Source organism: Onychomys torridus, chromosome X, assembly GCF_903995425.1.
Source record: "Onychomys torridus chromosome X, mOncTor1.1, whole genome shotgun sequence".
NCBI classification, from domain to species: domain Eukaryota; kingdom Metazoa; phylum Chordata; class Mammalia; order Rodentia; family Cricetidae; genus Onychomys; species Onychomys torridus.
In genome coordinates, this window is record NC_050466.1 from 29,915,067 (window position 1) to 29,933,570 (window position 18,504).

At 43.9% G+C, this 18,504-nt stretch overlaps 1 protein-coding gene across 1 annotated transcript in view; it reads left to right on the plus strand.

Moving 5' to 3' along the window:
• The first annotated feature begins 5,607 nt into the window (after positions 1-5,607).
• Positions 5,608-18,504, plus strand: part of Arhgap36 (Rho GTPase activating protein 36) — a 30,201-nt gene continuing 17,304 nt past the window's right edge. The window contains exon 1 of the mRNA XM_036174850.1: positions 5,608-5,698. Coding sequence (XP_036030743.1) covers positions 5,641-5,698 — 58 coding nt within the window. The 5' untranslated portion in view covers positions 5,608-5,640. The remainder of the gene's footprint in view (positions 5,699-18,504) is intronic.

An 18,504-nucleotide genomic window follows, 5' to 3' on the forward strand; every position in this document is an offset into this window, starting at 1 on the left:
AAATGGTCACTTAGTATTTGTTAACATTACTTTTAAGTTCCATCTAAGAAGCAGAGTCCTTATAGATTATGTCTAGCCTTTTTCTTCCTGCTGAGCCAATTCTGCCTTTGGGGCTGGGCCATCCTGATGGAGTACTGTATGTGAGGAATGAGCCTTTGGCTCTCAGACTTTAACTTAGGCTAGCAAGGCAGCTGCCTAAGAGAAGGTTCCCCTCAGCTTTATATTTTTAAATATTTTTATGTTGAAATAATGGCACAATAAATACTTGTTTAGAATATTAAAATGTTGATTTCATGGAAATTGCAAACAAGATGATTGTTATCAGAGGCTGGGATTTAAATATTATAATGTACATGTGTATCAAAATATCACATGGTATCTTACCAATAAGTACATTTTTATGTTACTGTGTACCAGTCAAACTTAAACTAAAATTGAAAAGTACTTGTACATACCACCATATTAACAACTGTCCCCTCCTCCTTGTTGGGAAGTGTGTTTGTGTTTTGATTCTGCTCCTAAACATTTTGGGATCCATCTAAGAATAGGGAAATCTGTAGTTGGAAAGACTGTTAGGCTTCCTAAGGGCTTCTGAACTCTAAGAAAGGGGAATGTCTCCAGTATCTGACACTGGAGGTGCATAGTCTAAAGATAGTCAATACCTACATAATGTGTAGATTTCCGTTTGCATGTGAATAGCATATTCAAGGCACAAGAGAAGGAACCACAGACAACTGTTCAAATATAGGCTTAAAATAAAAGGCAGTGACTTTGGACAAGTCATTTATCTTACTTGATCTATAGTTTCTTCATCTGTACACCAGGGGTTATGTCACTCTTTCCTTCACCATCTTTCCAAACTTCTCAAAGTTGTATGAGACTCAGATTCGAAAATAGAGATGAGAGCACGTTGTAAGCTGCTTAAACACATAAGGGCCACTGATTTGCAGAGATGAGCTCCAAAGCTAGTGAAGGTCAGGTGCTTCTATGGTCACAAGTCTGGAGGACTCTGGTAATACATTGAAGTGGATGCTTCCCTTGCTCACCCCCCAAGCACTTGTAACTAGAAGCCACAGAATTTTCTAGATGAAAAAAATTTCAATGGTTTGTATCTTTTATGGTCTTTCAAGGATGTAAGCATACGATGTGATTCTATCTAGTTCTCTTTATGCAATGCCATTTGCTCTTATTGATTGTAGCAAAAAAGAAATGATCACCTCCCCAATTTTTCTTCTTTGTGACATTTTCTGTGTCCCCCCAGTTTGTACTGTTCTCCCTGCCCCACCCTGTTGAGACTTAACAAGTAGGAAAATTCTTCCATCCTGCCTACCCCCTCACTCAAAGAACAAAATGCTTTACAAAATTAAGAGAATATTTGGGATTTTTAACTCGAGTTTTATCTTTTCATTCAACCAGAGGGGTATGTGTGTGGGAGATGCACTTGTCAACTAAAAGCAATTTCTTTGCCTCCTTGGGGACTGAAGCGTAATCGTGGTTCTGTCTTTCTGATGTCAGGATGAAACTTGCGTTTTCTTGAGTGGTGTCAGCACACTGACAGACAGCTCCTGGGATCTAGCAAGGAGTACTGGCAAAGAATGGGCGGCGGGGGGGGGGGGGGAGGAGAGAACTAGAGACTGCTCTCAGCTCATCTTTCTTCCCCTGGGTGACTTTAGACCAGTCACTTAGTTTACCTCCCTTTTGTAACTTAAAAACACAAGAACAAATCGAGAACAAAACTTCTATATTACAAAGGTTAGTAGAGGACTTTGTCAGGCAGTAATAAAACAACAGGGTGGAAATTCCATGGAGGCAGTATATTCTAGAATGCTATTAAACAGCTGGAATGAAAGATCCAGTTTTCCTTGCACAATTCTACATAACAGATAAGAAAGACAAGAGCATCTGAGGCTCAAGTTCCACAAATTTCCCTTGTGATTTCATGGATAGGGGAACCATGATCCCAGACAGACTTCCCATGCAGAAAACAAGGAGGGAGAATCTTGAGGTCCTTGGTACTGGGGTTTTCTTTATTGAGTATGTATAATTGACATATGGATATTCTGACAGGTCTTCTCAAAACTGGATGTGTTGGGAAGCAAGGTTCCTAATCCACCATTCCCTTCATAGGCCCATAGGTATTTGTGATTCCGTGCTTCAATCTCTTGAGTGGCTGGGATTACAGGTATGTGTAACCATGCCAGGCCAGAAATTCTTATTCAGCAGAACTGGAGTGAGAGCAAGGATTGAGTGTGCATTGTTATATAACCTCCCAGTTGATGCTTCTTTCCCATAACACTATACCTTGAGCAATGACAAGATTGAGTCTTAGAGTTGTACTTAATTATCAATCATTGTTTGCCTGGGTAACAAGTACTTTTGTACTTCAGGGGAAGAAAAGTCTGAAGCTTTCCTTTACTGGTCAACAAGTCTCTAGAATGACTTCATCACTGTGACTGAAGACCTCACAGTAGACTATGACCTACATTAGGAACAGAGTTCATGGCTGAGACAGTTAACAGTCAAGCTTTAGGCATTGAACTGTCAGGACAAGGACAAAGATGCCCAGTATGCCCTTTATTAGCATACACTTAGGAATGACGGGTGGCAGGTCCATGCCATTAGACTCCTGACTCCTTGATGGGCCTTCTAAGGACTCCTGTGTACTAGGAAAGATGCCCTAACTGGGTATGTTCTCCCATACAGGAAGTGAGCTCTGCATTTTACTCATAAATCAACTTCTTCAGCTTTTTCCTAGTCACTAAAGTGACCAACGCTACTAACACAACCCCAAACTATAGTCCCAAGTATTTAGTATACCTGGATTAGTCCTTTGATTAGCAGAGACATTATTGTTTTGTTTTTATGAGTAGAATTTTCTAACTCTAGAGAATAATGTGTTTATTAAAGAAAAATTGTAATATGCTACAATATGAAAATAATAAAACAGTTAAAATTGTCCATAATTACATTGCCTAAATACAATCATGACTAAGATTCTTCTGTGCTACCTCTTGGCTTTTTTTCTACATATAGACATATTATTTATTTGCATTGTCTGGATTATAGTATTCACACATTTTGCATCCTGACTTATTTTCACTTAAAAATATCATAAGTGTATTTTCAGATTATCATATAAGCTTCCAAATTACATATTTAAAAATAATTGCATAATAATTCATCCATTGAACCAGAATTATTTGCATGGCTAAGTATCTGGCACCTAGAGGACATTTGGCAAATATTTGTTGAATAAATTAGGAGCTTGATGGATAAATACACTGCCCTATTGTGTGACATTTAGTTAAAGATAAACATTTTCCCATGGAACTTTATTATGGTCTTTTTAGAATAATAAACTCCATATTTCTGTTTCTGCCTCTGCTGTCGAAAGTGTAGATGGTTTGGTCTGCCTGGGGCTTGTTAATGACTATTAGCATCCACACTTTGCATATGAGAAAACCAAGAGGTTGATTACATACCTAGTGCACAGCACTGCTAGATTTCCCATCCAGGTTTGTGAGTATTCTGGCATTTTTTTCCTTTATCACATCACACTTCTTGAAAAACAGCAACAACAACAACAAAACAAAACCCAAAGAAACAAACAAAAAATGACCATAGAAAAGGGATCACTTCCTAGGTTTAGACTTCAGTTTGAGATATTCTTAAAGCAAGACATTCAGTTACTAAAGACCTAGAACAGGGCCAGGTAGCCTTTTTGTCAAGAGCAAGTCAAACAAAATTTCATTTAGTTGAATTTTTTTTTAAGGAGGGAGTCTGTTGAAGTCATTAAAGAGGCTGGTGCTGTATGAGCTCTGAGAGGAGGTCAGGTCAATATCCAGAACCTGAAGATGGGCTTTTCTAGGTGGCAGCCTTGTTTGGCTTGGGGTATTTGCACAGCAGAAATTGGTAAAGGAGGAGGTATAGTGAATGTTTGCTATCTCTGATTGCTTTTAAAAGATATGGCAAATTGCGAATGGTTTAGAAAATGGTGCAAAGGATGAGGGGTACTATGTTTCCCAGAAAGAAAGGGAAATGAGTGGAAGCCCTTTAAATTCTAACCATAGCTCTACTTTGCTAAGAACTGCATGGCTGAGTACAGGTGATTTTATGCACTTCCTTTGCCATATTAACACTAATATCAGTGGTTAGCCAAGCAAATGTAATAACTACCCTCCTCAAAGAGTGATTGCAGCTCCCACTCTTCAGGTCCATAAACTAGCTGTTGGAATAGGATTTTGCTTATTTACACCTTCTCCCCGCATTTTGACTGACAGAGCACCATTTTCCCAGTGGAGAAAAACCTGGGTGCAGAGTCACATCTTCGCATCTAGCAATGAAGAACAGGGGCAGAAATTAATGTGGGTCTTTGGACTTGAAGGGGAAAAAAAAAAAGAAACTGGCTTTAGAAAGTCTTCTTGCCCAGTGTATTCTGCAGCATAGCCTATCTCTGGTGGCTCCGTCTACCTTAGGATTGGTAGAGGTAGAACTGGTTTACCTCCACCAGGAGTCACAAACACTAAGGCCACCGCAGCACATGCCTTGCATATGCATATACAAATTAAAAACACAAAGCCTTAAGAGAAGTGCAAAGAAATCTAATATAGTACCACCCCTCACTGAAATATCAAATATCAAATTCTTTCTAAAAATAAATGTTGATGCCCCTCCTGTGCCAGTGCTCTGGCAAAAGCATAGGCCTTGGCTGTAAGTTAGAAGCAACTGAAGGCATCCCACATTTATGGGTACTCGACATTAGGACAGGTAGGAATCAAACTCCTTAAAACGAAATTTCACAGGTAGAACATTGCTCACTTTCCTGAGAAAATCTCAAGGCCAGGGCTATAAAATTCCTCTCTGATTCTTCCTGGGGGAAAACAAAACATCTCTCCTATTTACATTCTGGGTCCTCTACAAAGAATCAGTGCTTTAAAATCCATACAGAATCTGGCGCTACACTAGCTGAGGTGGGGATTCTCCTAAAATGGGTGAGGGGAGAGGTAGACAGAAGTGGGTAATGTTTCCAAGGATTCCGGCCTCATTTAGATTTAGGGTTTAGGGGGCCAGTACTAATTTCCGCTGAGACAGAGCCTCCTGACAGCTGAGATGACCTCCTTAAAATGTGGGATTTCTAGGGGCTGGGATAGTCTCACCCTCAGAGCTGAGGTTCCCTGGGACAGGTGCACCATGTTGTCCTCAAGCAGAGCTTCTGGAAACAAGCCTGATTTTAAGTGTTCCACCTAGGGCAACTGGGGGTCCAGGAAGGACCTTCACTCCTCAGATTTGGAGCTCACCAGGGCTAAGATGCCTTTACCCTTCAAAATGTGAGCTGCCAGAGGGTAGGGGCAGGGTACTGTCCTCAGAGTCACAGCTTCTCTGGACAGGAGCTGTGTCTTGGACTCCCTCTGCGTGGGGGAAGGGGCTGCAGGGCCAGAGGCCCTCCCCTCCGGCGGGAGGGGGCCTCCCATGAGGCCCTGCCCCCTTTGTGACAAGCTTGAGGTGTCCGGTGACCAAGATTCTCAGAGCTGGGTGCAGGGTGCGGCCCAGGGCGTGGTCACCGGGGGCTACTTAGAGCAACCCTTGCGGGGCGACTGCACGGAGGTTAGCTGCGAGGCTGCCGGGCACTCAGCACTGGTTATGGCGTGGATGCTGGACTGCCTTTTCGCATCGGCCTTTGAGCCCCGCCCCCGCCGTGGTGAGTGGGGCCCACCTTGTCGCAGGGCTGGGGTGCTCAGCTGGGGGCTGCCGGGGGCTGCAGCCCTGGCTGGGTGCCCTAGGGCTTGGCTCCCCACCCCCTCTTGCCTCCTTTCCTGCTGGCTTTTAGCTAATTGTTCTTGGCTTGAGGGACTGCCCCGTCGAGGACCCGCATAAATCACCAGCTTTGCCGGGAACTCAGAGCAATCGCACTAATGGCTCGGCGGCGGGACGCGGGGCGAGCGCGGGGGAGGAGTCCCTGGCTCTATGCTCAGGCCCGGACAGCCAGAGCCTCCTAGCCAGCAAGCTGTCCCGCAACCCCAGGAGGACCTTCTCTTGAGGGGCAACCAGAACCCAGAGACCTCGACTTGGAGGTGGGGTTTCCTTTTGCCTTTAAAGCTTGTCCCCACTGTCCCAATCTCAATTAAAGTATAGCAGCCCTGGCCCATTTGAGTCGTCTAATTCAACCCCTCCATTTAAGAGATGATGACATTGAAGCCCAGACTAGGGAAAGGCCTGCCCAAGGTCACCCACGGAGTTGGCAGTCAATCTGGGACAGTTTAGGCTCTGCTAACTGCTCATTGCCCCAAGTTCTCAGTTGTAGAGAGGCCTGGGGTCTTTATTCTGGGTCTTTCCTTGGGTAACTGAGATCAGTGCTTGGTTTCCTTACCCCCACGGAATGGAGGGCATAAATATGCAAACTTCACGGCTCCTGTGAAAGTTGTGAATCCCATTTCACCCTTCTGGAAATGCCTTCTACAAAGTATATTGGGAAAACTTTTCTTTTTAAAGTTTCAGGAGGCTGGTGCGTTATTTTGGAGATTCCCTAGGAATAACCCCCCCCCCCCCCCCGACACACACACTCCAATCCACACTGTCCTTCACTTCCCTTTGACAAGCCCCACCCCCTTCATGCTGCCACCTGCCCCCAGCCACCTGTTTTTCCATAGTCTCCAACTCCAAAATCTATATTGGTGAGAATGCGTCATTGGTCTCCAGCCATAGACCAAACCTGGAGTTGTCTCTGCTTTCTTCTGCCCCCTCACAGGCAAGGGAGGGGAGGCAGCAAGAGGAGAGGCCTAAGAAACTTAATTCATCAGAGATCTGATTTTAATTCTTGCCAACTCCAGCAACCTTCTGACAACCATCCCAGTAGTCTAGTTTCCTGCTAAGAGATTGGAACAGCTTAGCCAGTTCAAGTACACACTCTGAGAGGTCATAAGCCCTCTGAGCTTAAAAAGGAGAGTGCAGCCACTGAAGGTTAAAGTTTTTCTTTTCTATGTCTTTAAAGTGTGAGACCCTGGTGAAAGAAAAAAATAAAGAAGGAAGGAAGGAAAGAAAAGAAAAACAGGAAGGAAGGAAGGAAGGAAGGAAGGAAGGAAGGAAGGAAAGAAGGAAGGAAGAAAAGAAGAAAGAAAGAAGCAGGGCATAGTGGCGTTAGCCTGTTAAAGCCAGAACTAGGAATGCTGAAGCAGGAGGATTGAGAGTTCAAGGTCCACCTAGGCTAAGTAGGAAATTTGAGGCCAACCTGGGCTATAGTAAGATGGGGGAGGAGGGGAGAAGGGCAAAGAAATAGAAAGAGGGGGAAGGAAGGAGGTCACGAGGGAGGGAGGAAAAGAAGAAGGAGTCTTATGCCTTTTAAGGCCTTAAGTCTTGAACACCCTTGAAGGCTGTTGTGTGACTCCAATAAGATCAAGGTTATGAAGGCTCCTCCTTAAGGGAAGAAGTCAATATCACACAAGAAATTCCATTCCCATCATAAGACAAGGTCTATCATAATCAAAGGGTAATTTATGTCCTGGGGGTTTCTACTTGTGACTCTGGAATGGAACACTATCAACCTTCTCCATCCTACCTCCCCAGTTTCTTCATTGGTTTGATATTGGCAGGGCCCACCTCTAGCTGCTCCTCTTGGAAGATGCACCAAATTATAAATGCCAACAGCCAGACCAAAAGAGGATTTCCAGCTGTGCCCTGTAAATATAGCCCTGAATGGCTGACTTACCCTCTTCTGGAAGCCTACACTGCACCCAAAGCACAAATGTACATAGCCATAAATATGTGTATTTGTACATATCCCAAATCCATGCATACTCCTGCACAAAGCATGAACAAACAAACATCATGCCTCACACACATCCTATGCAAATTCTACACATTTGATAGAAAGACTATTCATAGTGCAATTATTTTCAAGTAAAGCTACTTTAAAACTTAAGTAAACACAAGTTCTTTTCACAGTGACCATTCTCTGTTTAGTCAGTGTTTAAACACAAGACTTTCTCTTTACGGCTGCATTTCCAACTAGTGAGCTCTGTCCATCAAGTGATCCTATAGTACAGCACTGCCTACACCAGGTCTATTACCCACACAATAACAGTTAGTGTATATAAAGTGCTACCTAATGCTGGGCCTTTGAGCTCAGCTTTACATGCATGGTCTCACTTAAGTTACACACCATCATTTTAAATATAAAATAAAGGCTAGGGTACAAATTTTGACCAGGTAAGAGTATACTATATTGTACTCCCACTGGGAAAACTGCAACAGCAACATGAAGAGTAACTTTGGGAGTAGAATAACTATTGATATTCTATAACATTATAATTGCCTTTGGCTCCTCTTTCCAAATGCCTTTTAAAAATCTGTAGACATCAGAGGTGTGAGAGATAGATGGCCACAGATTGAGCAGAATGTGGGGGGTATTCTAAATAGTTCCTTTGTCAGAGCAATCTTTTGAGGTTGGCGGTGTCAATAGATAATTAAATGAAGGCCTTTGGAGAAGATATCACTAAGACATGGGGGTGGCAGAAAGGCCTTCTTTCTCAAGGAAAGGGACAGCACCATTGACCCATTTGAAATTCTCTTCCCAGCTCACTCTTAAGATTTGGCATTAAGCAATAGGACTTCATATTGCAGCCAAAACTCTGAAACTGAAGGGACCCTGAGGTCCACTTCACATACAAATTTAATCTTTTCTTAGAGATGATACCTAATCTACTTGCTGAGGCCAGGCCTAAGTGGGATACAGTAAGATTATTTTCTAGATCAAGGGCAAAATCGTCAATGAGACACTACACTCCCCTGACCAGGGGATCAGATAAATATGCAATTCACTAAGGACGTCGATTTCAACAATTTCTCTGTGAATGACTTCTTTCCACCTCAAGACATTTCCCCATAAAGAAAAAAAAGTATGAGGGCTAGAGGTAAGCTTAACAGGTCCAGCCACATTCTAGTTACCAGGAGGATGAAATGCAGAATTTGCGTGATGAAAAGTGGCAGAAATAATCCATTTGCAAATGTACCCCAGGCTCTAGCAGTAGAGCTCACATTCATCAAGCTTAAATATCAAATGACCGAAAGCATATTGAACGTTGGGAGAGCAGGACACCAGGTCCCTGAAGGTGATTATGGCAATTGTGAAATCAACATCATTCCCTTGTTTTCACACTTAGCTAGTAAGACAACCTAAATGACCAACAATAGCGCAGTGGCTAAATAAACTTTATGACATATCTACTTGATAGATAGTATTCAACCAAAAAATTGGGGTCTGTGAAGACCACATCACAGCATGGAAAATGGCATGATCAGAGCTGTCACAAGTGCATTTGGGAAAGACCAGAAGAAAATTCACAGGAGGTAAATTGGGAGATTCCATAAAAGTAGCAAACCAGTACTTGGGTTCTTTTCTTGTTGCACTGTTTTCTTAAATCTGCATAAAATTTGTCCTTAAATTATTCTTTAAGCTTTAAAGGTTATTAAAAAGGGTAATCAAAGAGCTATGACATGAAATCAATTTATACACTAAATTTAAATTCCATTATACATAGTTCATTCTAAACATTTTCCCTTTGTATTTTTGTTTAAATATAATGACTACATCAAGTCAGCTCATCATTATCTTCCTGATAACTGCAAAATGACCCCTATTGCTGGGTGAGAAAAAAGCACAGCTGGTTGGAGTCCTAGGCCTCCTAAGCCTGATCGACAGTGTTGTTACAAGCCTGTTACTTCACCTCTCTTAAAGTGACATGCCTAGATTGTTGGGTTATTAATGACAATAATTCTTATCATTATTGTTGCACATGAAATTATATGAAATGACTTATATTTTAGGTATCAAAAGATATATATTTTGTTTCTTCTCCAAATATTTACCAACAACCATGTACTTTACATAAACTACTTCTTTTTACCTCTAGAACAACTCTCCAAGGTATTATTCTCCCTGGTTTAAAGAAAAACCAGAAAAGTTCTGTAATTTGCTCATTTTTATACAGTGACTGGGGAAAAATTACAATCCTTTTTGGTCTAACTTAAAACTTTGAGTGAAAGTAGAGATTGGAGTTCAAAAACTCTAAATACACTACTGCCATACAGCGGGTATTTCCAAAGTGGTTAATATGATCTCATTGGCAATGCCTTGCCCAGGCTCCAAATTCTGGAGTTTGAACTATCTGATGGCTTATGGATTCCTTTCTGTGAACAAGTGCACATTTCAATGGGGAGGGGCAGTGCAAACATCACCTGTGTCCTTAGAGCTGGGACTATGAGTCACTAGGAAACGATTTCTGTTTCCTTCTGGCAGTATCATTTGTTCTCACATGCATGCGCAGAAGTGGTAGATGGGATGTTTGATGAGCCTTGGCAGAGCCTGTCACATCTCAGATACACCTCTTAAGAAACCACACGGCTTCCTTGGATGGGCACACAGTACCCAGCAGCCGGTAGGTCTCTGCTTAATAAGGAAACCCATGCAGCTCTATGGGCTTATCCTAAAGTGCTGCTCCAACTGTTCTCTGTATGGTTTGGCTGACTCTTGTTATCCCTCTCCTTTTCCTCTCAAAGCAGAGGCCTCAGGACCATCTCAGATGCACATAGAACTATTACTATAATAATATCTTGCAGAGTGGGTGCCAAGGGTTGGTGAGAGATGGGAACATGTAGGACACTTTGGTAAAGGAGAGGGTGGGATTTAAAGCATCTTTCAAAGACAAAGAACATCAAAGAGCTGGTCTCTCAGAGCTCTGGTCCCCATGAATATAAGTATTTTTCTCATCTTTTATAGTTTTGGTCCCTCTCTAGAAATATACCTACCCAGACCATCCCCAAACCCCTTTCTTACTTAGCCTTACTCTTGGCTCAAGTGTAACTAACTTCAGCTTGTAGTAACTTGCTTTAGTCTCTAGAGGGAGGCAATAGCATCAGGGAGGAAGGGGTACAGAATAGGGTCTTGTCCCATGTCACCATTTTTGACAAAGGGGAGAGTTAGTTTTCCTTTAACTGGGAACAAATAAGCACTCAATAGAGACTTAACTTAGATTCTGTCATATCTCTCAGAGAACCATGATTCCTTCCCCATCTTCCTCTTCCTCTTGGGGTTTGCTAGAACTTAGGAACTATTTCTTGATTTCCAGGGTAGAGATGAGGACAAAATACGAAAAAATCGTAAGGCAATCTTGGCAAGAAATAGTATCTCATTTTTTAAAAGCACAATAGCACCTATTTAGGAGGCAAGGTTGGGGCTAGAGCTGCAGCTGGGGTTAGGGAAGTCTGAACATGTAGTAAAAGATTTCAGACATTCTTTTGTGGAGTATTATGTCTCAAACCCAGGTCTCATTAACACGGCCAGGAGAATGCCAGGAGAAACTGCAGAGTGAGAATTTGACTTAAGGTCCAGTTCTTCTGGGTCTGCATTAGGCTGGCCAAGATGTCATCCTAAAAGAAGGGGGGTGTTTCAAGAGTGTCAGACAAACTAATAATGAGAAACATTGTCAGCTTAGTCAGTGGCACTAACTTCCTGGCTGAGATACTCTGTGCTCCATGAGAAAGGGGGGGTGTGGAGAAGGGAGTTAACTAACCTTTTCTTGAACGTCGGTTTTGAGTGTCAGGTTTTTGGCTGCTGCTTTCTATGGTTCATCTCTTTTTGACTTCTAAGCAATTCTAAGGCAGCCATTTTGCAGGTGGGGAAACTGAGGCTTAGAGAAATGAAGTAACTTTCCCAAGACTACACAGCAAGTGTGACCTAGCTGGAATACAACTTCAGAGCTCTCTTAATCCATTATCTGTGATTTTTCTCAGCTCCCACAGAAAAGACAAAAGACATGATGCTCAATGACGTTATTTTCATGGAGAAATGAAGATCTCTTTCCTCAGTAAGATTCACATTTTATTGCCTTGAGCCTGTATATCCTTATGTTTTTAGGATGAAGGCAAACAAATCTCAGTTTATGTTGAAAAGTAATCTGAAGGCACTGAGGTACTTTCATCTTTACGATACTTTATTTAGTCCCCATTCTGGAGGGACACACTTCCCATACTCCAAAGAAAGGGAAACTTATGGTAGCTATTTTAAGATATAAAGAAATTGATGTAGTGTGTGTGTGTGTGTGTGTGTGTGTGTGTGTGTGTGTGTGTGTTGGGAAGGGGACACAGGACAGGAAGAAAATCTTCTAGAACAGAGAAGACACAGCAGGTTGGCAGTGAGGAAGCAGAAATGAAGCTGGTGTGTTCAGAAGGGAAGGGTGGGGGTGTCTGAGTGACCTGTGCAAGGCTAAATGCCTAAGACCAGCTGCTGAGAGAGATGAATTTTGTCTGTGCTCCTTGTACAGATGTAAGTGTAGTGAAATCAAAGGTCTCAGGTGGTCTCTGTCCTGTGAATCTCAGACCTTTCACCTCTAGTCTTTTTCTTCCCCCAAAGAAGCCTTTCTGTGTACCTAATATTTTAAGCAATGCTTTTCCTGCCCCGCCCTTCTGAGGATGAGGTGCTGACCTAGGCCCAGCTGGGGGGCAGCTTTATGGATGTTCCTACTGCTTTTCATCCATACACGAGGCTCATTTGTGCCAGTTGAAAGGGCACAATAATAACAGTGGCAATTTAAATCGTGCTTCTCACTTTCCCCCCTGAAAAGTGGCAAAGTGACTCACCACCATTGAATTGTCCCTCTCTCTCCACCCCCTGACCTCTTTGCAGCAGTCCAGGATGGTTCCCTGGGGGCTCAGTTGGGAGCCAGTGCTTCTAACCATCCTTTGGCTGTGACTAGGCTGACACCACACCCCCCTATAAATGTGTTCTCCCAAATGCAATGTATTGTTTTAATTAGAATTTCTCAGATGAAGCCGATTGAAAGGCAATAGAGCAGCATGAGCCTCGTTAGGCAAGCACAGTGCCCCCCCCAAGCATGAATAACACAAAATAGGGCCCATTCAGTAATTATTTTGAGGGGGGTTCTACTTGTTTTTCTATGTGCAGGTTGATATGGAATTCACTGCATAGCAGCTTCTGTTGGGGCTGCTATAAGAACAGGTCTGGGGGAGCTATGAAACAGTCCCATACTCCCTCCTTATCCCTTACCTCCATTCCTCCCCATTTTCAATACTGCCATGCTATGACCAGAGGAAAACACTCATTCTTGGTTTTCTTTCAGCACCAGCCTGAGGAGAGCTCCAAGAACTGGAGCTGGTGAGGTGCAATTAGAGAAGAGAGACAGACAAAGTAATTATGCTGAGTACTCTTGGTACTGTCAGTAAACTCAAAAGAAAGAAGCCCTGGGAAATGATACTGTTTGATAAAGACTTCACTGTCTAGCAGGAATCAGAGCACTTTTATTGAAGCTGCCTGCTATAGCAGAATGATTTTAGGGAGCAGGGCAGACCTGAGTTCAAATACCAGCTCTGCCTCCTATGATCTGCATGACATTGGGAAGAGGACTTAACTACTCTGAACCTGATTTCTGAAGTGTAAAATAGTGATAATTATACCTCTAACTACTTCTCAGCCTCATTGTGAGGACTGAAGGAGATAATACATATAATGACACTTAGCACCAAGCCTGGTACACAGGAAGTGCTTAATAAATGAAAACAGTATTATGATGATTATCATCATTCCTCCTATATACTTTGTAGCAGCCCCACATTTGAAAGGAGGGTCTAATTAATGCAATTATGTATGATCACATCATAAGTATGAAGAGTGTAATTGTGATAGCCCAGAGGAGGGAGCCCTCAACTTGGAGGGAGGGGTAGAAAAAAGCAGAGAAAGTTTTATGATTCTTGAGTTAAGTCTTAGAAAAATAGGTAGGAGTTTGTCATTAGGCCCAGGGGGAAAGGGCTTCCAGGCAACTGAATCTGCCCACACAAAGTCAAAGAGGTGTGAAACAGCCAGGCCTTGAACAAATAGTTGTGCTCAGCTGGAGACAAACTGGGACCTCCTGGTGGAGTGGTAGTGACATGGGTCAGTGACCAACAGTCTTTCCAGATTACTCCCACTAGCCCTGCACCGCGCATTAGGCACCCTACCTGGTCAAATCTCCTGCGAAGGAAGCCCTCCTCTTCATTCTTTAAGCAGCAGGTAAGTTCACACCCTGCCTCAGCAGATTTGGCAGGCACAGCGAGGCAATGGGAGAGCTGACCTCCACCGAGAAGATCAACTCCCCTTGGTGCCCCTGCTGGGGTAGCCAGTCCATACCTCCTTCCTTGACCCAGTCTTGGTGCAATGTTCACACACACACACACACACACACACACACACAAACAGCATGCAAAAGATCACCTGGGTTCTTCTAAATAATCCTGTGCTTGTTCACACACACACACACACACACACACACAGCATGCAAAAGATCACCTGGGTTCTTCTAAATAATCTTGTGCTTTCACACACTGTAACCATACACTCCCATGATCTCCAAGACACACCGTATCCAATCCTCTGTGCAAGCATAGAAACGGACACACACATTCAAACCACATACTTGAACATATCAATTAAAATACACAGAAAACCCTCACATGCACAAATCTTTGAACACAAGCATTTCAGTACACTTATAGAGGTGCCTTACTCACAGATGCACACTCTACACACCACAATAAACACTGCCTGTAAAACCACACTGATATACTATATCTAAGTGTAAGCACACACCAAATATACATATGCACACAAGCTTCAGTAGGCACACACACTGTTAACCTCCATACACTCACCACAGCAGAATCACAGACCCCGGCAGAATTACACATGGAACACACCTATATCTAGACCGCACCCTCATAGTCACTCTACAGTCAGGCAGAATCATACATCCTGCAAGCATGCACACACAAACAGCACAAACACATGCCTCCTCCTGTCAGATAGCAAAGACACCACACCAAACACTTGGGTTAAAACATGCATCTCAACCCACCCCACTTGCACACATAACGCCTGGCCACACGCGAACACATACACAGATGTACCCGCGCGTGCTTACATGCGTACATGCATACATACATACACATACAGCCCGCCCCCTCCTTCTCTCAGGGCGGAAGAGAGGGGGAGAGGAGTGGAGGCAGGGAAGAAAGGAGGGAGGATGGGCTTGCAAGGCGGAGCGGGCACAGAGGCTCTTTTCCCTTTGACCTGAGGGTGAAGCCCCTCTGTCCCAGGCAAAGACAGTGAGTTGGGTCCAGGTATGGTCCAGTCGGAACCCAGGAAAACAGGAAAGTCCGGGGATTTCGCCAGCAGGCGCGAGCACTCTGCGAGGACCCTGACTCAGATTGTGGTCGACCCCGCTGGAAGCTCCTCCTCCAAGTACCCTCCCCCTGTCCCATCTATTTGACCTCTGCCCCTCCCCCAGGGTGTGCAACTTCTTTTTTATCCCTAGGAACGGACATCTGAGGAGTGTGGTGCTTTATTGGTTTCAAAAAGTAAAGAGTTGAGATTTGTATAGAAGCTTTTCTTGCGAAACCCCTAGCTTCTATCTCGAAGATTTCTCTTAATGGAGAGCTCATTATTTTGCACAGCAACAGATTTACTACATAAAAGGTAGTGGCAATTAGAAAACACTGACTTTGCTCTGGACACACAGTAGGAAGCTATAAAAGACCCCCTCCCTTTACAGCTGCAAATCTGGCATGGCTATTTGCAGCCTAGCACGAGCCTGTTTCTGCTCTCACACAGACCGCTCGCGCTCTCATTCTCTCTCTCTTTCTCACTCTTTCCCCCTGCCCCCTCCCTCCCTTCCCCTTCTCCCCCTCTCTCCCTTCCCTTTCTCCCCTTCCCTCCCCCTTCTTCCCCTTTCTCCCCCTTCTCTCCTCTCCCTCCCTCCTCCCTTCTTCCCCCTTCTCTTTTTTTCCCTTAGCACTCAAGCCCTGCGCTCCCTGCACATATGGACCTCGGACTTGGAGCCACCAGCAGCAGGGGGCGGCAGAGTGGCTGAAGGTGGTTTACATTTCTTGCACCTTAGCCTCCATCGGAAACCCCAATGTCCCATCCTGCTGTAAGCAGGCTACTGGGGTCATTTCACAGTTTTCCATGGACAGATGACGGTTTAGGCTCCTGTTTTGTTTTGCTTGCATTCTTTTTCTGTGGAGATGGACCACAGGCAAGGGAAATGAAGGAAAACAAAGTCTTTCCGTCCTGTTACTGAGAGCCAGTTTGCACAAAGTTATGTGCAAAGCCTGTGGGTTTCCAAGTGGTCAGTGGCTCGAATTCTAATGCTGCCACTTTGTAGATGACTACGTTGGCAAGTCGCTGGCTTAAGAAGCAGGGTAGTTGGGGCGTTGACATATAAAAGACATCTCCTTCCTTCAGGGACCCTTATCAAAAAATGTAAGGGTATATGGGCTTGGGGACAGGAATCAGGACAGTTTTGAAGGTCTTGGCCACTAGCTGATGCCCCTAAGCCAGATCAGGAAGGCAATGAGTGGACAGGGGTTCAACTGATTTTTCAATTTCTTTAGCAGTGTTCTGCGGTAAAGGGAAATGCCTGCATGGATGACTTAGTGATGTCACTCTCCAACCATAAAAAAACTCCTAGTCACAGCTCTAGTTCTTGAAGTTGCTCCGTCACAGGAACTTCCTACCCCTCTCACATACTCTCCCCCTTACCAAGGTGGTGCATTAATGTTCATAAATTTATAGTGAACACTCAGTAGTTCATGTTCTACCAGTGCCTAACACAGTGTTAGAAACACAGCCCAACTGTAATGCGAAACAGACATGGAGGTTCCAAAAATAGTCTAAACAACATAGAAGGGAGACTCCAATAGTGGCACTACAGGCAGTGTGGGGATAAAGGATAGTTAGTGACTTTGGGCAAGGGGCTATTCTATTCCTCCTCAAAGCCCTTCATCTCTAAGTCTGGCTGGAAGGGTGTTTGGGTGTTTTTTTTGTTGTTGTTGTTTTTTGTTTTTTTAAATGCAGCTGAGGCTTCTGCAATCAATTAAGGAGAAAGCCTCTTTCCTGGAGGGCAGAGGCTTTAGCCAGCCAAAGGGTGAGTCACCACCTAAGAGTTAGGCAGCAGAGTTGGTGCTGAAGTGGCAATGAATCAGTCCAAGATAACACAGAGAGATTACCTGAATGGTGATGAGAAGGGGGATCAGACAGGAGCCTGAGCCTCAGTCCCCTGTGGCTGAGACTAAATGATAGAGGGACTACATTTATATGCACAGAGTCAACTCCTAACTGGCCTTCTTACTTCTACCTCATGAAATCCCCAAGGGTAGTCATGGCAGCCTTCTTAGAGAAGAAAGTAGGATGCAAAGCACTCCTCCTAGGGCCAGGGGTGTGTGAGGAAGAGCTGGCTTCTCATTTGATTCTACTGTTTGTTTGGTGATCCCGGACAAGTTCTTTTTCCTCTCAGGGCTTCAGTACTAAGGCAAGTGCTCAGTGTTTGCAGATGCTATCTGCTTGCTTTTCTACAAAGCACCCTGAGGGTAAATATGTATTCTCCTATTTTGCAGTTGAGAAACCTGAGGCCAGGCCTAGCAACATTCACTGCTGGACTTATTTAATACCTAAGATCGCCTCTGTGTATTTATGTTACCACAGCAATCATTGCAATTTATGCCAGCAACTTGCCAGTCCTCTGTCTAAATTGGCTTCTTATGAATTCAGGTTCAAATTTTGCCTCCCTGCTGCCTTTCGGCACTAATATGTTGCTGGTTACTTAAGTGTGTGTGTGTGTTTTTTCCATCTCTGATAACATACCCTTCTCCCCAAATACTAGTCTTTCTCTGTCATGCCGGTCTAAACTTCCACCTTAAAAGACAAGCATCATAACTAGGGTGTAGCTCAGTGGCTGTACAATGGCCTAGCTTGCCCAAGACCCTGAAGTCCCCAGTACCACCCAAAGCAAATACTAACATCAGCCCCTTATCACAAGGAAGAGGGGATTGTCTGCAGGATGCTGCAGTGAGGACTAGTGACAGTGCTGCCAGGGACAGAAGGAGGGGAACAGGGAGAGAAAGGATGAGGATGAATATGCCAGAGACAATTGGACCAGCCTCAAGTACTTCCTCCCTCCTTTTATCCATCTCTTGGCCTGGTGCTCTAGAATGTATAAAGGGGAGGCACCCAGACCATTTCCAACAAGAGAGGAAGGCAGTCTCTCCTTCAATGGAAAGCAAACTCATCCTGAGCATTTCAATTATACTTCTGAGTGGGGTAAGATTTATTTAATTTTAGTGGGGAACAGGGGGAGAGCTCAAGGTTATCCTGGTGGTAGTGATGGTAGTACTTGAACCCCAAACAATACACACATCACACATACAGCCAAACCCAGAAGCTTCTCTCTCTCTACACACACACACACACACACACACACACACACACACACACACACCTCCATCTCTACTGTATTTCCCCTCATCCTCCTCTTCCCTTCCCCCTTTTCTGAAGAATTTTTCACTGAGCTTCTAGAACTCTCTTCTAATCTGGATTCTTCAAAGTCATGTGTCTTACTTAGTCTTTGGAGAAGTAAGGACATATCTTCCTGGACATTCTTTGTAGCCAGGTATACGCAGAATGAG